General features: G+C 40.2%; 1 protein-coding gene across 3 annotated transcripts in view; it reads right to left on the reverse strand.

Moving 5' to 3' along the window:
- The window catches only part of GTF2A1L (general transcription factor IIA subunit 1 like), a 70,792-nt gene that overhangs the window by 39,733 nt on the left and 17,194 nt on the right, over positions 1 to 13,865 (reverse strand). The window contains exons 4-7 of one of the 3 annotated variants that reach the window (XM_089324772.1): positions 12,455 to 12,510; positions 8,181 to 8,265; positions 6,258 to 6,841; positions 1,504 to 1,682 (exon numbers count right to left, since the gene is read on the reverse strand). In XM_089324772.1, the coding sequence (XP_089180898.1) occupies positions 1,587 to 1,682; positions 6,258 to 6,841; positions 8,181 to 8,265; positions 12,455 to 12,510 (821 nt within the window). In that variant the 3' untranslated portion in view covers positions 1,504 to 1,586. 3 annotated transcript variants of the gene reach the window in all.

Raw genomic sequence — 13,865 nt, forward strand, 5'->3', positions numbered from 1 at the left:
ACAAGTGGAGTACTGTCTACAAAGACAATGAGGAAACTTGGGGGCTGTAGAAATGTTCTCTATCTCAGTTGTGGTAGTTGTATATAATTTACTGTGTTTGTCAAAACTAATACTGTGGGGCCAGCACTGTAGCATAGTACTTAAGTCTCTGCATGTGGTATCAGCATCCCATGTGGACACCAGTTCAAATCCTGCTGCTCCACTTCCGATCCAGCTCCCTGATGATGGTCCAAGTCCTTGGACCCCGGCCCCCACATGGTAGACCCAGAAGAGGTTTTTGGGTCCTGGCTTCGGATCAGCCCAGCTCTAGCCATTGTGGTCATTTGGGGAGTGAACCAGCAGAAGGAAGACCTCTCTCTCTCTCTGTTGCTCCCTCTATCTGCAACTCTGCCTCTCAAATAGATAAATAAATCTTTAAAAAAAAAAAAAAAAAAAAGCTAATACTGTACACTTAAAAAGGGTGAATTTTTTTTTTTTACAGATTTAGTCCTGGACCTACATAGCAAAGTTGACTTCTCATTTTAATAACAAGAACTGAAAAACCTTAAATCACAAGATCTTTTGTTGCAAAATGAATCAGAGTTCCTTTGCTGCTTTGCCAGATAAATTTAAGCTAATAAAGATTCCACAACTCTTCTCATTGAATTCATGTAGTATCATGTGATTTTCCTTAAATTAGTGAAGACCTCTTTACTTCGAGAGATGATTACAAATACAGGTTCAATATCAGTGTTTTGTTTTTCTTAACTTCTTTCTTAGAAAGCATTTCCAACAAGCATTGGAAAGTGCACGATTCCCTGTCTCCAATCTCAGAGCAGTACTGTAACCAAAAGAGCCAGTAGGTTTGCAGCAACATCCATAGTCGATGCTGCAAGATCAGGAACAAAAAGATTCAAGTCTCTCACATAGCCAAACACCTGCTACATAGATCATCAATGACTCCTCTTGATCAGCCTGTTATGAGAGGGCTTTGTTCGCTCTCCAAGATAGTAAACGTCATCCCCAAGGATTAAGCAAGGGCTTCACACATTGTCCTCTGGAAAGCCAGAAAAATTCTGCATAAAGAATTTAACATTTTGCCCACATTTTTTGATAAATGTCTTAGGAAGACAATAATTCAAAACCATGGCTCTAATGTATTTGAATTTTATGTCGGCCGACGAGACTTCTTTTAGAATTATTGGCTGTGTCTGAGCACTAATGCATGCCACGTCTGCTGAAACAGACAGCCAGACTTTCTGCAGAGAAGCAGCAGAACTACGCCTTGCCAAGTATCGCAGCCGCTTCATCAGTGTACAGAGGACAAAATTTTGCTAAGCAAATAATAAATAAACAAACCTTTTATTACAAAGATGTCAATTTGCTGTTTACAAAAGAAAGGAAGGTGGGAAGGGCTCACAACAGCATTCTTTGATGGTGTCAGTGTGCAAATAAGATTAAAATCAGATACTGGCAGTCCTAAGAAGCATCAGTATTTTTATCTTGTTGAATGTTAAAATCACTATTGATTCTTCCATGAATTTCAACCAAATGTGAAAAAATGTCAACAGTTCTAATGCAGATGATGTCATCTTCCAGACACTGCTTCAATTTTCTTCCTCTGTTGTAAAGCAACTTGGCTCAGTGATGTCCCAGATTCTCTGCTTCGCCAAGATGTCTGAAATTCTATGTGGCTTCTGTGGCTGGGTAGTGAATTAGCAAATACATAGAATGCTTCAACATAAAGTTTTGTTCTCAAATCCACCTTCCAACTTTTTCTTTCATTAGAGGAAAGCTGAAATTGAATCACATTTTTCCAACAGCTAGTAAGGACTGAGAGGACTTTGCATCCAAGGGTGGCAATGAATATAAAACAAGAGAAATCGAAGATATAATGCACATTCTCTGCCCATTTCCAGCCTAAACTATGTCAAATTCAGTGACCTACAATCATAATGACAGGTCAAATATTCTTTCATCCTTAGGAATTTAATCCAGATCTCTCCCTCGTAATATAGTGACCTCTCTGCTCTTACTTGGCATGAAATGTCCCTGAATGTATTTTCACAAAGGCAAAAAATATTTGTCAAATTGCTTTTATTCTTTAAAGAAAAAGTCACATACCTGCTGTAAAAATCTCTGGAGGTGCCAGCATTGTGGCACAGCAGGTTAAGCTGCCATCAGCAATGCCAGAATCCTATATGGGCACCAGTTCAAATCTCTGGCTACCCTGCTTCCAACCCAGGTCCCTGCTAATGTGCCTGGAGCAACAGTGGGAGATGGCCCACTATATGGGCCCCTGCACCCACTTGGATTCCCGGATAAAGCTCCAGGCTCCTGTTTTCAGCCTGTCCCAGCCCAGGCCATCACAGTAATTTGGGAAGTGAACCAGCAGATGGAAAAATCTTTCTTCCTTCTCTTTATAATTCTCCCCCTCAGATAAATAAAATAAATCTAATATAAAAAATAAAAATATCTAGAGATATTAATTTAGAATTAGCATTTAGGGACTCAAAAACTTCTTTCAATTTAAGTGAATTCTAAACTCAAATAACTGCTGATATGACATCTTTTGGAGAAATAACAGTACAGATTTGGAAGAAAAATGAAACTTTTACTTGAAGTTATACATATCCTAGTATCCCTCCACTCCTTGCCTTTTTTTTTTTTTTTACTTATTGATTTGAGCCACCTCAGTAGTTCCTAACATTGACTACAATTAAAGTTACCTCAGAAGTTCTTAAATACTGATGACTGAACCCTACCCCTTAAGAATGAAATCTAAATCTCCAGGAGCAGACTTGAACTATTTTAATGCCCCAGTGATCCCAATATTCAGCTAAGGTTGATAATTAAACCCTAATAAGAAATCCTATTCTTTAAAAACTTATTTTAATATATCTTTTAACTACATTAGGACAGACTCAGATTTAAGGTGCTACAACAACACAGAAGAGCCACACTCAATCAAGTAACAGTAGAAAAGCAATGAAATTTTCTGGAGGAGATAATAAATGGATAAGTAGGAATTAACCAGAGGAAAGGATCAAGAACAGCAGATTTTTTTCCTAAAAAGACAAAGATGTAGGAAACCACACAGAGAATCGCTCACCACACAGCGTTCCCAATAAAGTAGTCTGCATACAAGGAAGGAGGAACAAACAGGGAGGTCCTTTCATCAGGAGCTTGAACTTTATTCATCCTGTAGGTGACTGGAAGTCAGGAATGTGTCAGGCAGAGGAAAGACACAGTCAGGCTGCCTTTGGACAGACCTCTGGAAGCCACAAGCAAGAAAGAAAACAGCAAACACGCACTGAGTGCTCACCATCGCCTTGACTAATCCCCTACCACCACCACCAGGCTATGGTAATCACCATTATCTTTATTTTACAAATGCATAATTCGCCCAAGTCACATGGTTACAAAGGGGATGGAGCAAGGATTCAAAATAATCCTGATCCTTGAAGCCTGGGCCTTTAACCTCTAGGATGGATGGACGAGGAGTGGAATAAGAAACAGCACAGGCCCACAGGCTGACAACGTAGGAAATTGTTGTGTTAGCCTACATGAAAGACAATTAGAGCAACAACAGCAGGGAGGGAGGGAATAGATTCTAGAAATATCTACACATTTTAAATTCTAAGTACTCCTGCCACCCATGTAGGAAACCTGAATGGAGTTCCAGGCTATTGGCTTCATTCTGGTCCAACCCCAGCTGTTGTGGCCATCTAGGGAGTGAACTAGCAGGTGAAAGATCTTTTTCTTTGTCCCTCCTCTGTCAGTCTATAAATATTTATAAAAAACAATATGTATATTTTGTAGTTGGGTAGAATGTTCTGTAAATTCCTAGTGAATCAAGTTGTTTAATAATGATTTTCATGTCTTCCATATTCTTTCTGATTGGGTACTTATGCTACCAATTTAACATTTATCAATAAATATTAAAATCTCAACTAAAATAAATTTTAAAAATTATCAAAATCACACAATTCAGCATTAAAAAGGAGTGAAATTCTGACACATACTACAACATGGATGAAACTTGAAACTATCATTCCAAAAGAAATAAGCCAGTCACAAAAGGACAATTATGACTCTATTAAGGTACTAGAATAGTCAAATTCATGTAGACAGGAAACAGAAGTTATAAGAGGCTGAATCAAATGTTGTCAGGCGTATATTTTATAAAATAGTAAGCATGATAAGAATGCTAAACCTGCACAGATGCTTCAGATCTCTGGTGATCTACAACACAGGAAAATAAACAAGTATTAGCTAAATACAATTTGCTTTAAACTATAAAAAACTCTCCATAAATTTTGAAAGTAAGATCAGCATAAGCATACCAGATTGCTGAGTACTTTAAAGGTATCCTAAAATAAAAAGATATTTTATAAAGTAAATGTTCTTAATGTTCAGATGTTTATGTTTTAGACATATAGCTATTTTAAAACCCACAAATGAGTTGTAAGAAAAGTCACCCAATGTATAACAAGCTCACAATGCATAATAGCACTAATCTAAGGCTTACTATGGTGCCAGAAACACTGTCTGTAACAATTCTGAAACTTACAAAGTTGATACTATGACCAGCCCACTCAATTTCAGTGTATTTTAGATACTAATGCTACACGCTTGCTTGTAAATAGTTAATCTGGAATTTGAACCTGTTGTGGTTTCAAAGCTCAAGCTCTAAACCACTTTCTAAACAATCCTTGATTAATGTCCCTTAACTAATATATTTTCTCATATCAGAAGAAGTACATGATGACATCTACCAAGTAACAGTAGACCTTGACTCCTCACACCCAAAATAAGCCAAGTTCATACAGAATCCAAGAAAAAAAGGCCTCTAAAAGTAGTAAGTGATGAAAACACATACATTTTAAATTTAGTTCTTTTTACCTCAAACCAAATATTTCATAATTACTTTACCCTACATTTATTTTCAAAATTTTGTATACAGAATACTTCAAATAATTTGTGAAAATGGAATTAAAAGTTATTTTTGTGCATCAGTTGTTTTAAAAGATTTGTTTGAAATGCATAGTTAAACACAGAGACAGAGAGACCAATCTTCCATCTGCTGGTTCACTCCCACAATGGCTGCAAAGCCAGGAACTCCATCCTGCTCTCCCATGTGAATGGCAGGGACCCGAGGACTTGAGCCATGTAACACTGCCCTCCCTTGCTCTTTAGCAGGGAACTGGATTGAAAGTGGAGCAACTGGGACTCATACAGCAACCATATGGGATGCTGACAGCACAGGTAGCGGTTTAACCCACTGCATTACAGTGCTAACCCCTGTGCAACAATTTTGAAATCCATACATACAAGGGGCTTCAAAAGTTCACAGAGGGCAAAGCATTTATCCTAGTGGTTAAGATGCCTGTGTCCCATATCACAGTACCTGAGTTCTTTCCCCAGCTCCACTTCCTGACTCCAGCTCCCTGCCAATGCAGACCCTGAGTGGCAGCAGTGATGGTTCAAGTAATTGGGTTCCTGCCAGTGACATGGTGGATCTGGATTGCATCCTAGAGCTGAGCTTTGTCTCCAGCCCACCCCTGGCCACTACAGGCATTTAGGGGACATATCAGTAAATGAAAGCATTGTCTGTCTCTTAAATAATTTGTTGTTTTTTTTTTTTTTTTAAGTTCATAGAACAAATACTTGGACCCCTGCCACTTATAGGAAACCTGTGTGGAGTTCCAGGCTCCTGGCTTTGGCCTGAGCCAGACCTGGCCATTTGAGGAGTGAACCAGGTAGAAGATATATCTGGCTGTTCATCTGTCTCTCTCTCTCTCTCCCTACCTGTAACCCACCCTCTGAGGGCTAGGGGCTGCCATTGTAGTGCCACAGGTTAAGCTACCGTTTGCTATGCAAGCATCCCTTATAAGCACTGGTTGGAGTTCTAGCTGCTCCACTTCTAATGTGTCTGGGAAAGTAGAGGAAGACAGCCCAAGGGCTTGGGCCCCTGCATCCACATGGGAGACCTGGATGGAGCTCCAGGCTCCAGGCCCATCCCTACCTATTGCAGCCATTTGGGAAGTGAACCAATGGATCTAAGATCAATATTTCTCTCTCTCTTTCAAATAAATTAACTTGTTTTAAAAGATAAAAGAACTGACAGTTATATTTAAAACAATAATAAAGAAATTATCTTTTAGAGGAAAAAACAAAACATATCATTCTGACTAAACTCAAAGCTTTTAAAAAAACTCAGGATGCCCATCACTGGCCACTGTTCCCCAACCAAAAAGCTGGACAGTGAACTATACCTTCTCTGAGACAGGCAGACTGCAGGGTTCCTCTGTATTTCTTGGTTGCTTTGCTGAATCACATCCATACATCTTGTTTTTAAGAATGTGAAGCTGAGCGTCACCATGCTGGCGGGAAGCCCCCTGAGGGCTTGTGGAGAGGGGCCCACCACGCAGATTTTGAGTCATGCTGGTTGAAACACGCAGCCCTGAATCCACAGTAGAATCTGTCTCCAAGACGTGCGAGGGAAAAGCACCACCTGGAAGATGGCTGCACAGAGAGCTCCCCTGCTGACTCCGCAAAGCTTCAGACGTAACTTTACGCTCAGTTGCAGGAGGCACAACCACATCACTGGTGCCAGTCTCTAAGTGCTTCCTCCTCCCAGGGGCAGAACACAGAAGCATAGGTTGTTGTAGCACAGTCTCCACTCGCTGTGAGTTCTCAGTAGTTGCCTGAAGAGTGCATGGGCTCAGGGGCGGAACACTGGTGGGTATTACCGAGGGCTGCCCAGGCTGCAGTACTTGCTGGATTGGATGCTGAAGCACACCTGTCCTTCCCGAGGTCTGTGTCACCACAATTGGTACACTGACTTTATAAAGGTGACCTAACAAAAGCAGAAACGTAAACTAAGTACAATAGAACTCTAACCTCCTTCGAGAAACAATCTCACCAATGTTACTCCAGGTGTTTTTCTTTTATTGTTCAGATTTCTTTGTGTTTTCTACAATAAATGTGTCCTACTCTTGATTTTGTTAAGGGCACCTGTTTATGTCTAGCATTTTTCCCACGAATGCTTATATGGCACATCCTGAGATACATGATCTTGAGATACACCGATATTTATCCATGAACTTTTCTCATGGTTTGATAAATTGTTATCAACCCCAAAGGAGATTTTAAAAAACATCATCATGTAGACTGTATCTGAAATATTTAAGAGATAATACAGCAACTAAAGACAAGGTTATAAAAAAGAATTTCATAATTTCAAAACTTAACAAAATTCTTCTAAAACAATTCTGAAAAGGAGAAAAAGGAATTTTTCTTTGATCACCGAGTTTGCTCTTTTACTCGGTCTTTTCAACAACCCAAAATTAGGTGCGATACTCTTTCAACTCAAAAGACAGTGCTGAAAAGCACGGGTTGCTTAACCTCCAAACTTTCTGGTGTCCTTCCTAGTAGGCCTTGTAACCGCCAGACAGAAAGGAAGCACAGATTGATCAACCTAACCTTTACCTTTCTTCTTCTTCTTTTTTTTTTTTTTTTTTTTTTTTGACAGGCAGAGTGGACAGTGAGAGAGAAAGAGAGAGAGGTCTTCCTTTGCCGTTGGTTCACCCTCCAATGGCCACTGCTGCTGGTGCGCTGCAGCCGGCGCACCGCGCTGATCCGATGGCAGGAGCCAGGTACTTATCCTGGTCTCCCATGGGGTGCAGGGCCCAAGCACTTGGGCCATCCTCCACTGCACTTCCCTGGCCACAGCAGAGAGCTGGCCTGGAAGAGGGGCAACCGGGACAGAATCCGGCGCCCCGACTGGGACTAGAACCCAGTGTGCCGGCGCCGCAAGGCAGAGGATTAGCCTAGTGAGCTGCGGCGCCGGCTACCTTTCTTCTTGCTTAGAGCTAGCAGGCGCACAGATACGTCATGTCGCATTGGCTAAAATTTAGGTAGCTTATTTAAAATTATAGAAGATATAAGTAAATATATACAGAGCACCTTATATAATGTTGGGGAAGAACTGGAAATAAAATACAGGGCAGGCCTAGTACAACGGATTTTGTGATAGACTGCCTTGACAGCAGTAATAACTACCACCAATTCTTACTTTTAAATTGGTTTTACTAAAAGTTCCAAACTTCTGGCACATTTATTAAAAATCAAGTTTCTCAATGTCTACAAGTTAGCATCAATGCTAAAAGCAAAATATTCCTAGGATGTATTCTTACCAGATGCAGTCTGTAGCGTCACACCTGCTGGCACATGAATAGGATAACCAGGAAAAGTCAGGTTTGCATTGCAATTTGAGGTGCCCTAAATAAAAGCAATTTATATTAGAAGTATTAGGAAAAGGCCGGCGCCGCGGCTCACTAGGCTAATCCTCCGCCTAGCGGCGCCGGCACACCGGGTTCTAGTCCCGGTCGGGGCGCCGGATTCTGTCCCGGTTGCCCCTCTTCCAGGCCAGCCCTCTGCTGTGGCCAGGGAGTGCAGTGGAGGGTGGCCCAGGTGCTTGGGCCCTGCACCCCATGGGAGACCAGGAAAAGCACCTGGCTCCTGGCTCCTGCCATCGGATCAGCGCGGTGCGCCGGCCGCAGCGCGCCGGCCGCGGCGGCCATTGGAGGGTGAACCAACGGCAAAGGAAGACCTTTCTCTCTGTCTCTCTCTCTCACTGTCCACTCTGCCTGTCAAAAAAAAAAAAAAAAAAAAAAAAAAGAAGTATTAGGAAAAGTCTCTCTACTCAGATGTGTTTACCCCGATATCAAAAGGGCTCAAAACATCTGATTCCAGACAACAGGAAAACAGTTTGACAAACCAAAGATTTAATATGAGGGCTCAGTTCTTGGAATGAAACAGCTTTTTAATATTTGATTTGGATCATCATTAAGATCAAGAGGAACTCTGTTCTACAAGTATTAGTCGAGAATCCAGTAAGTCTTTTAAAAGAAAAAAAAAAAAGATTTATTTGAAAAGCAAAGTGACAGAGTGTAAGGGAGTAAAGAAGAGAAGGGGATAGAAAGAGAAAGATCTTCCACCAGCTGAGGCAGGCCAAAGCCAAGAGCCAGGAATTACATTCTGGTCTTCCAGATGGGTGGCAGGAGCCCAGTTACTTTGGCCATCTTTCCCTGCCTTCCTACTCACATTAGCAGGGAGCTGGATCAGAAACAGAGTAGACAACACTCGGACCAGCATTCCAATACGGGATGCCATTATCTTAAGAGGTAGCTTAACTCACTATACCACAACACCAGCTCAAAGCCAGCAAGTTTTTTTTTTGTTTGTTTTTTGTTTTGTTTTGTTTTGTTTTGTTTTTGGTCAGGCAGAGTAGACAGTGAGAGAGAGAGAGACACACACAGAGAGAAAGGTCTTCCTTTTTCCATTGGTTCACCCCTCAATGGGCGCTGCGGCTGGCGTACCACGCTGATCCAAAGCCAGGAGCCAGGTGCTTCTCCTGGTCTCCCATGTGGGTGCAGGACCCAAGGACTTGGGCCATCCTCCACTGCACTCCCTGGCCACAGCAGAGAGCTGGACTGGAAGAGGAGCGACTGGGACAGAATCCAGCACCCCGACCGGGACTAGAACCTGGTGTACCAGCACCGCAGGCAGAGGATTAGCCTAGTGAGCCGCAGTGCCAGCCAAGCCAGCAAGTCTTAACAAAAAGTATGAACACTGGCTCAAACTTATCCAACACGTATCTCTGGTACTTTTATTCTCAAAGTGTCAAATATAAGAACTACAGCTATGTATAAGGGCCCTCCAACCTCTAAGTGGATTCACTAAAGATATTTTAAGTGGATAATGTGACAGTGTATAATTTTCATTGGAAATTATTAAACCCTGAGGTTTTAAAATAAAAAAAAAAATCAGAAGGAAACATTTTTACTTTATCAGATCCGCAAGTATTTTAAAGGCTGGTGTTATTTTAAATAACACCCAGTGTTGGTGACAATAAGGTAAAACTGATTCTCTCAGACCACTCCTTATGATGTGTAAACTGGCACACTATTTGGAGGAAAATTTTTGCAACATATAACAAAACTAAAAACATCCATGACCTCAGACTCCACCTTTAATAATGTACCTGATTATCATACAATAAAATATATACAAAGATAATTAATGGAATGCTATTTTAGGGGGGAAAAGCAAACAATTTAAATATCTACCAACAAAAACGCAGTAGATTAACCTGTGGAATCCATCTATATTGTCTAAATTAAAACCAAAAAAAGGGGGCCGGCACTGTGGCTTAGTAGGCTAAGTCTCCTCCTGTGACATCAGCATCTATATGGGCACTGGTTCAAGTCCCAGTGGCTCCTCTTCCAATCCAGCTCTCTGCTGTAGCCTGGGAAAGTAGTGGAAGACAGCCCAAGTGCTTGGGTCCCTGCACCCATATGAAAGACCCAGAAGAAGCTCCTGGTTCCTGGCTTCAGGTCGGCTCAGCTCTGGCAGTTGTGGCCACTTGGGAAGTGAACCAGCAGATGGAAGACCTCTCTGTCTCTCAAATAAATAAATCTTTAAAAAAATTGAAGAAAGAAAAATGACAGGGAAGTGATCTGGCAATTTGGCATAGCAGTTAAATACCTTTTGAGACACCCACATCCCATACTGTAGCATCTGGTTTGAGCTCCAGCTACTCCACTTCTGATCTAGCTTCCTGCTAATGCACATCCTGGGAGACAGCAGATGATGGCTCAAGAACTTGGGTCCCTGTCACCACTGGGAGGGACACAGGCAGAGTTCTGGGCTCCTTGCTTCATCCTTGCCCAGTCGTGGCTATCGTGGGAATTTGGGATGTGAACTAGCATATGGAAAATCTCTGTGTTTACCTCTGGCTCTGCCTCTCTTTCAAATAAAAATTAATTTTAAAAAATTTTAAACATGTTAAGAGACAGTTAAAATAAAAAGTAATTTACTTTTTACCTTGAAAAGTAATGAAGCATTCATGAAAAAAGTTCAGGTAGATATATACCAAATAGTTAGAATAATTATTTTTTGGGTATAAGACTTCAGATGACTTTAATATTTTACTCTATGGAATTTTTTTTAAATAAAAAGATTTATTTATTTATTTGAAAGGCGAGTTACAGAGAGGCAGAGATAGAGAGACAGGTCTTCTTTCACTAGTTCGCTCTCCAAATGGCCACAACAGCTGAAGCGAGGCCTATCCGAAGCCAGGAACCAAAAGTATCTTCCAAGTCTCCCATGTGGGTGCAGGGGCCCAAGGACTTAGGCCATATTCTATTGCTTTTTCCAGGCCACAGCAGAAAGCTGGATCAGAAGTGGAGCAGCCAGGACTAGAACTAGTGTCCATATTGGATGCCAGCCCTGCAGGCGGTGGCCTTATCAATCATGCCACAATGCCAGCCCCTATTTTTAATTTTTATAATCATATTATTTCTCTAATCAGGAAAAAAAGATATTTCCATGAATTTCAAGGACAAAGATATTTCTTCATTGGTCTCCTATCAAAAATAGCAACCATTCTTTCCAAAAGCCCCCATGAAAGACATAGTTTTTTTGTTCTTAATGAATAAAAGGAAATTGGTAGCCCACAAAACCTTTTACCCTTGGGGCCAACGCTATGGGGCAGCAAGTTAATCCTCCACCTGCAGTGTCGGCATCCCATATGGGCATCAATTCTAGTCCCGGCTGCTCCTCTTCTGATCCAGCTCTCTGCTATGACCTGGGAAAGCAGTGGAAGATGGCCCAAGTGCTTGGGCCCCTGCACCCACGTGGGAGACCTGGAAGAAGCTTCTGCTCCTGGCTTCAGATCGGCTCAGCTCTAGCCACTGCAGCCATTGGGGAGTGAACCACAGACGGAACACCTTTCTGTCTCTGTGTCAGTAACTCCACCTTTCAAACAGATAAAAAGTAATAATAAAATCTTTACTAAAAAAAAAAAAAAAGCTTTTACCCTAGAAAGTTAGCCCACAGGCTGAAGAAAATTAAAAACAACGTTAATGGATTATGTAAAACATTACCAAGCAAGAAAGGCAAATTTGAAAAACTGTACCCTTCCCCACCTGAAAAACTACATAATTTTCTTTATATAAGTTGTAACTGTATTCCCTGCCTCCAAGTTCCTAAATACAAAAAATAAACAAACTCTGTTCACAAAGATTGAAAATAACCAAATCAGTCCACTTAAATGAAAGGAAAAACTATGATGCTGTTCAACGCTGAGAGGGAAAAAGATAGCTTATCAAAATTGTCTACTTAAAATCCACATGTAGAACACGTTACAGTGTATGAAAACCTAACCCTGCAGGTCCGTCTCAGCAGACACTAACTGCTCCAGGAGACAGGAAAAGCTGCTCAGAAAACACCAATCCTGAAACGTCTAAGTTTTTGCTCTGTTACAGAAATTAATGTCTCCCCCACTTCTTATTACACCTTTTCCCATCCAGAAGATGGAATATGAATTCCATCTATGCCCAGCATTCTACCACCATTCCAAACATGGGACATATATTTAAAAGTATTTTTTAAATAAGTTACATACCAGTTCCGCTGCGGTAAAACTTGGAAGAGTTCTACCAGTAGGAATAACTAATGATGCTGCATAGAAAACAAAATTATTAAACATTGATTAGAATTTACCAATTTAATAAAATTGCTAAGTATGTCTTATTGTCAAAAATATTTTATATCACTAACATGTTGGATCACTGTAAATTCTAAATTTCCTGATTCCAGCTGAGTAAAAAGAGTATTTAATTCCATTTTTCCAACAATATTAAAGACTTCACAACTAAAATATTTTCAGTATCTAACTAAAATATCACTTTAGAAATCCACAGAATATACAGATGGTCTTTAGAAAGTCAAAGTAACACAATCTCCATTATAAATTTTCATTAGGGAAAAATATTTGTTAAAGTGACACACGTATAAGAGACTTTACTACTGAGCAAATATAGAATATAAAGAATTCTTAATTATACAAGTTCAAAATAAATTTCAATTCATTCATTTCATGAAGAGTTATTTACAATACTTTGTCCAAGTAAGCAAACACGACTACATAGTTTCAGGAACAAATGAATAAGAACATGTTTCCTAAAGTGTCTGCAATGAAAAAAGTGTAACTACTAAGAAAAATATAGGAGAACAAATTTTCAGGAGAACGCCAATTCAACCTGTATTAAAGGTACAATCCCATCCATCATTTTTATTATCTGCCAATTTTGTATGCTAACTGTCCCTACATTTATAATACATCTAAAAGGTTGACAAAGTGGTTGTGATGATAAGCTTTCATTTAAACAATAAGTACGAAGAAGAATAATTATAGTACAAGTTGAGCTATGCAACCATAAACCTTACATGCTACAGGTTAACCTTACCTAGCTAAACGTGACTGTCAGGATATTATTTTCTCTTTTCTTTAACAAAACCAAGAACTTTCCAGCATGTTTATGCAGACATGTTTTAATGTAATGTTTATTGCGGCCTGTTTTTCACATACTGCATTAGGGGAAATTGCCCTAAAGATCAATTTCTGAGGCTGGAAGAGTTTTATCATACACAACAAACAGCTCAGAAGAGCAAATTTTTAAACCAATCATTCTTTCTATGTTAAGACAACAGAAGTGAGGCTGCAGATTGATGGTTAATGAAGCACAGAATTATTTTTATCCTCTGTTCATCTGTGGCTTTGCCTATTAACCGACATTCTTTTAGAAAAGCTAAATTAGAAAGAAGTGGAGTGGCAGGAACACAATGGTATTAGTCTTAATTAGCTGAAGTGAGCAAAGCTTAAGCTGCTACAGCTTAAGCCATAGCCTGAGAGGAAACAAAAATCTGTTAACACACTGTCTCAAGCAATTAAAAGAATTTCTTGAGGAAAAATAGCAACAATCCTCCTCCTTTAAATACCTTACAATAAATCTCAAAGGATAATTCTGTCTTAA

This window comes from Oryctolagus cuniculus, chromosome 2 (assembly GCF_051225735.1).
Source record: "Oryctolagus cuniculus isolate XC-2025 breed Fujian yellow rabbit chromosome 2, ASM5122573v1, whole genome shotgun sequence".
NCBI classification, from domain to species: domain Eukaryota; kingdom Metazoa; phylum Chordata; class Mammalia; order Lagomorpha; family Leporidae; genus Oryctolagus; species Oryctolagus cuniculus.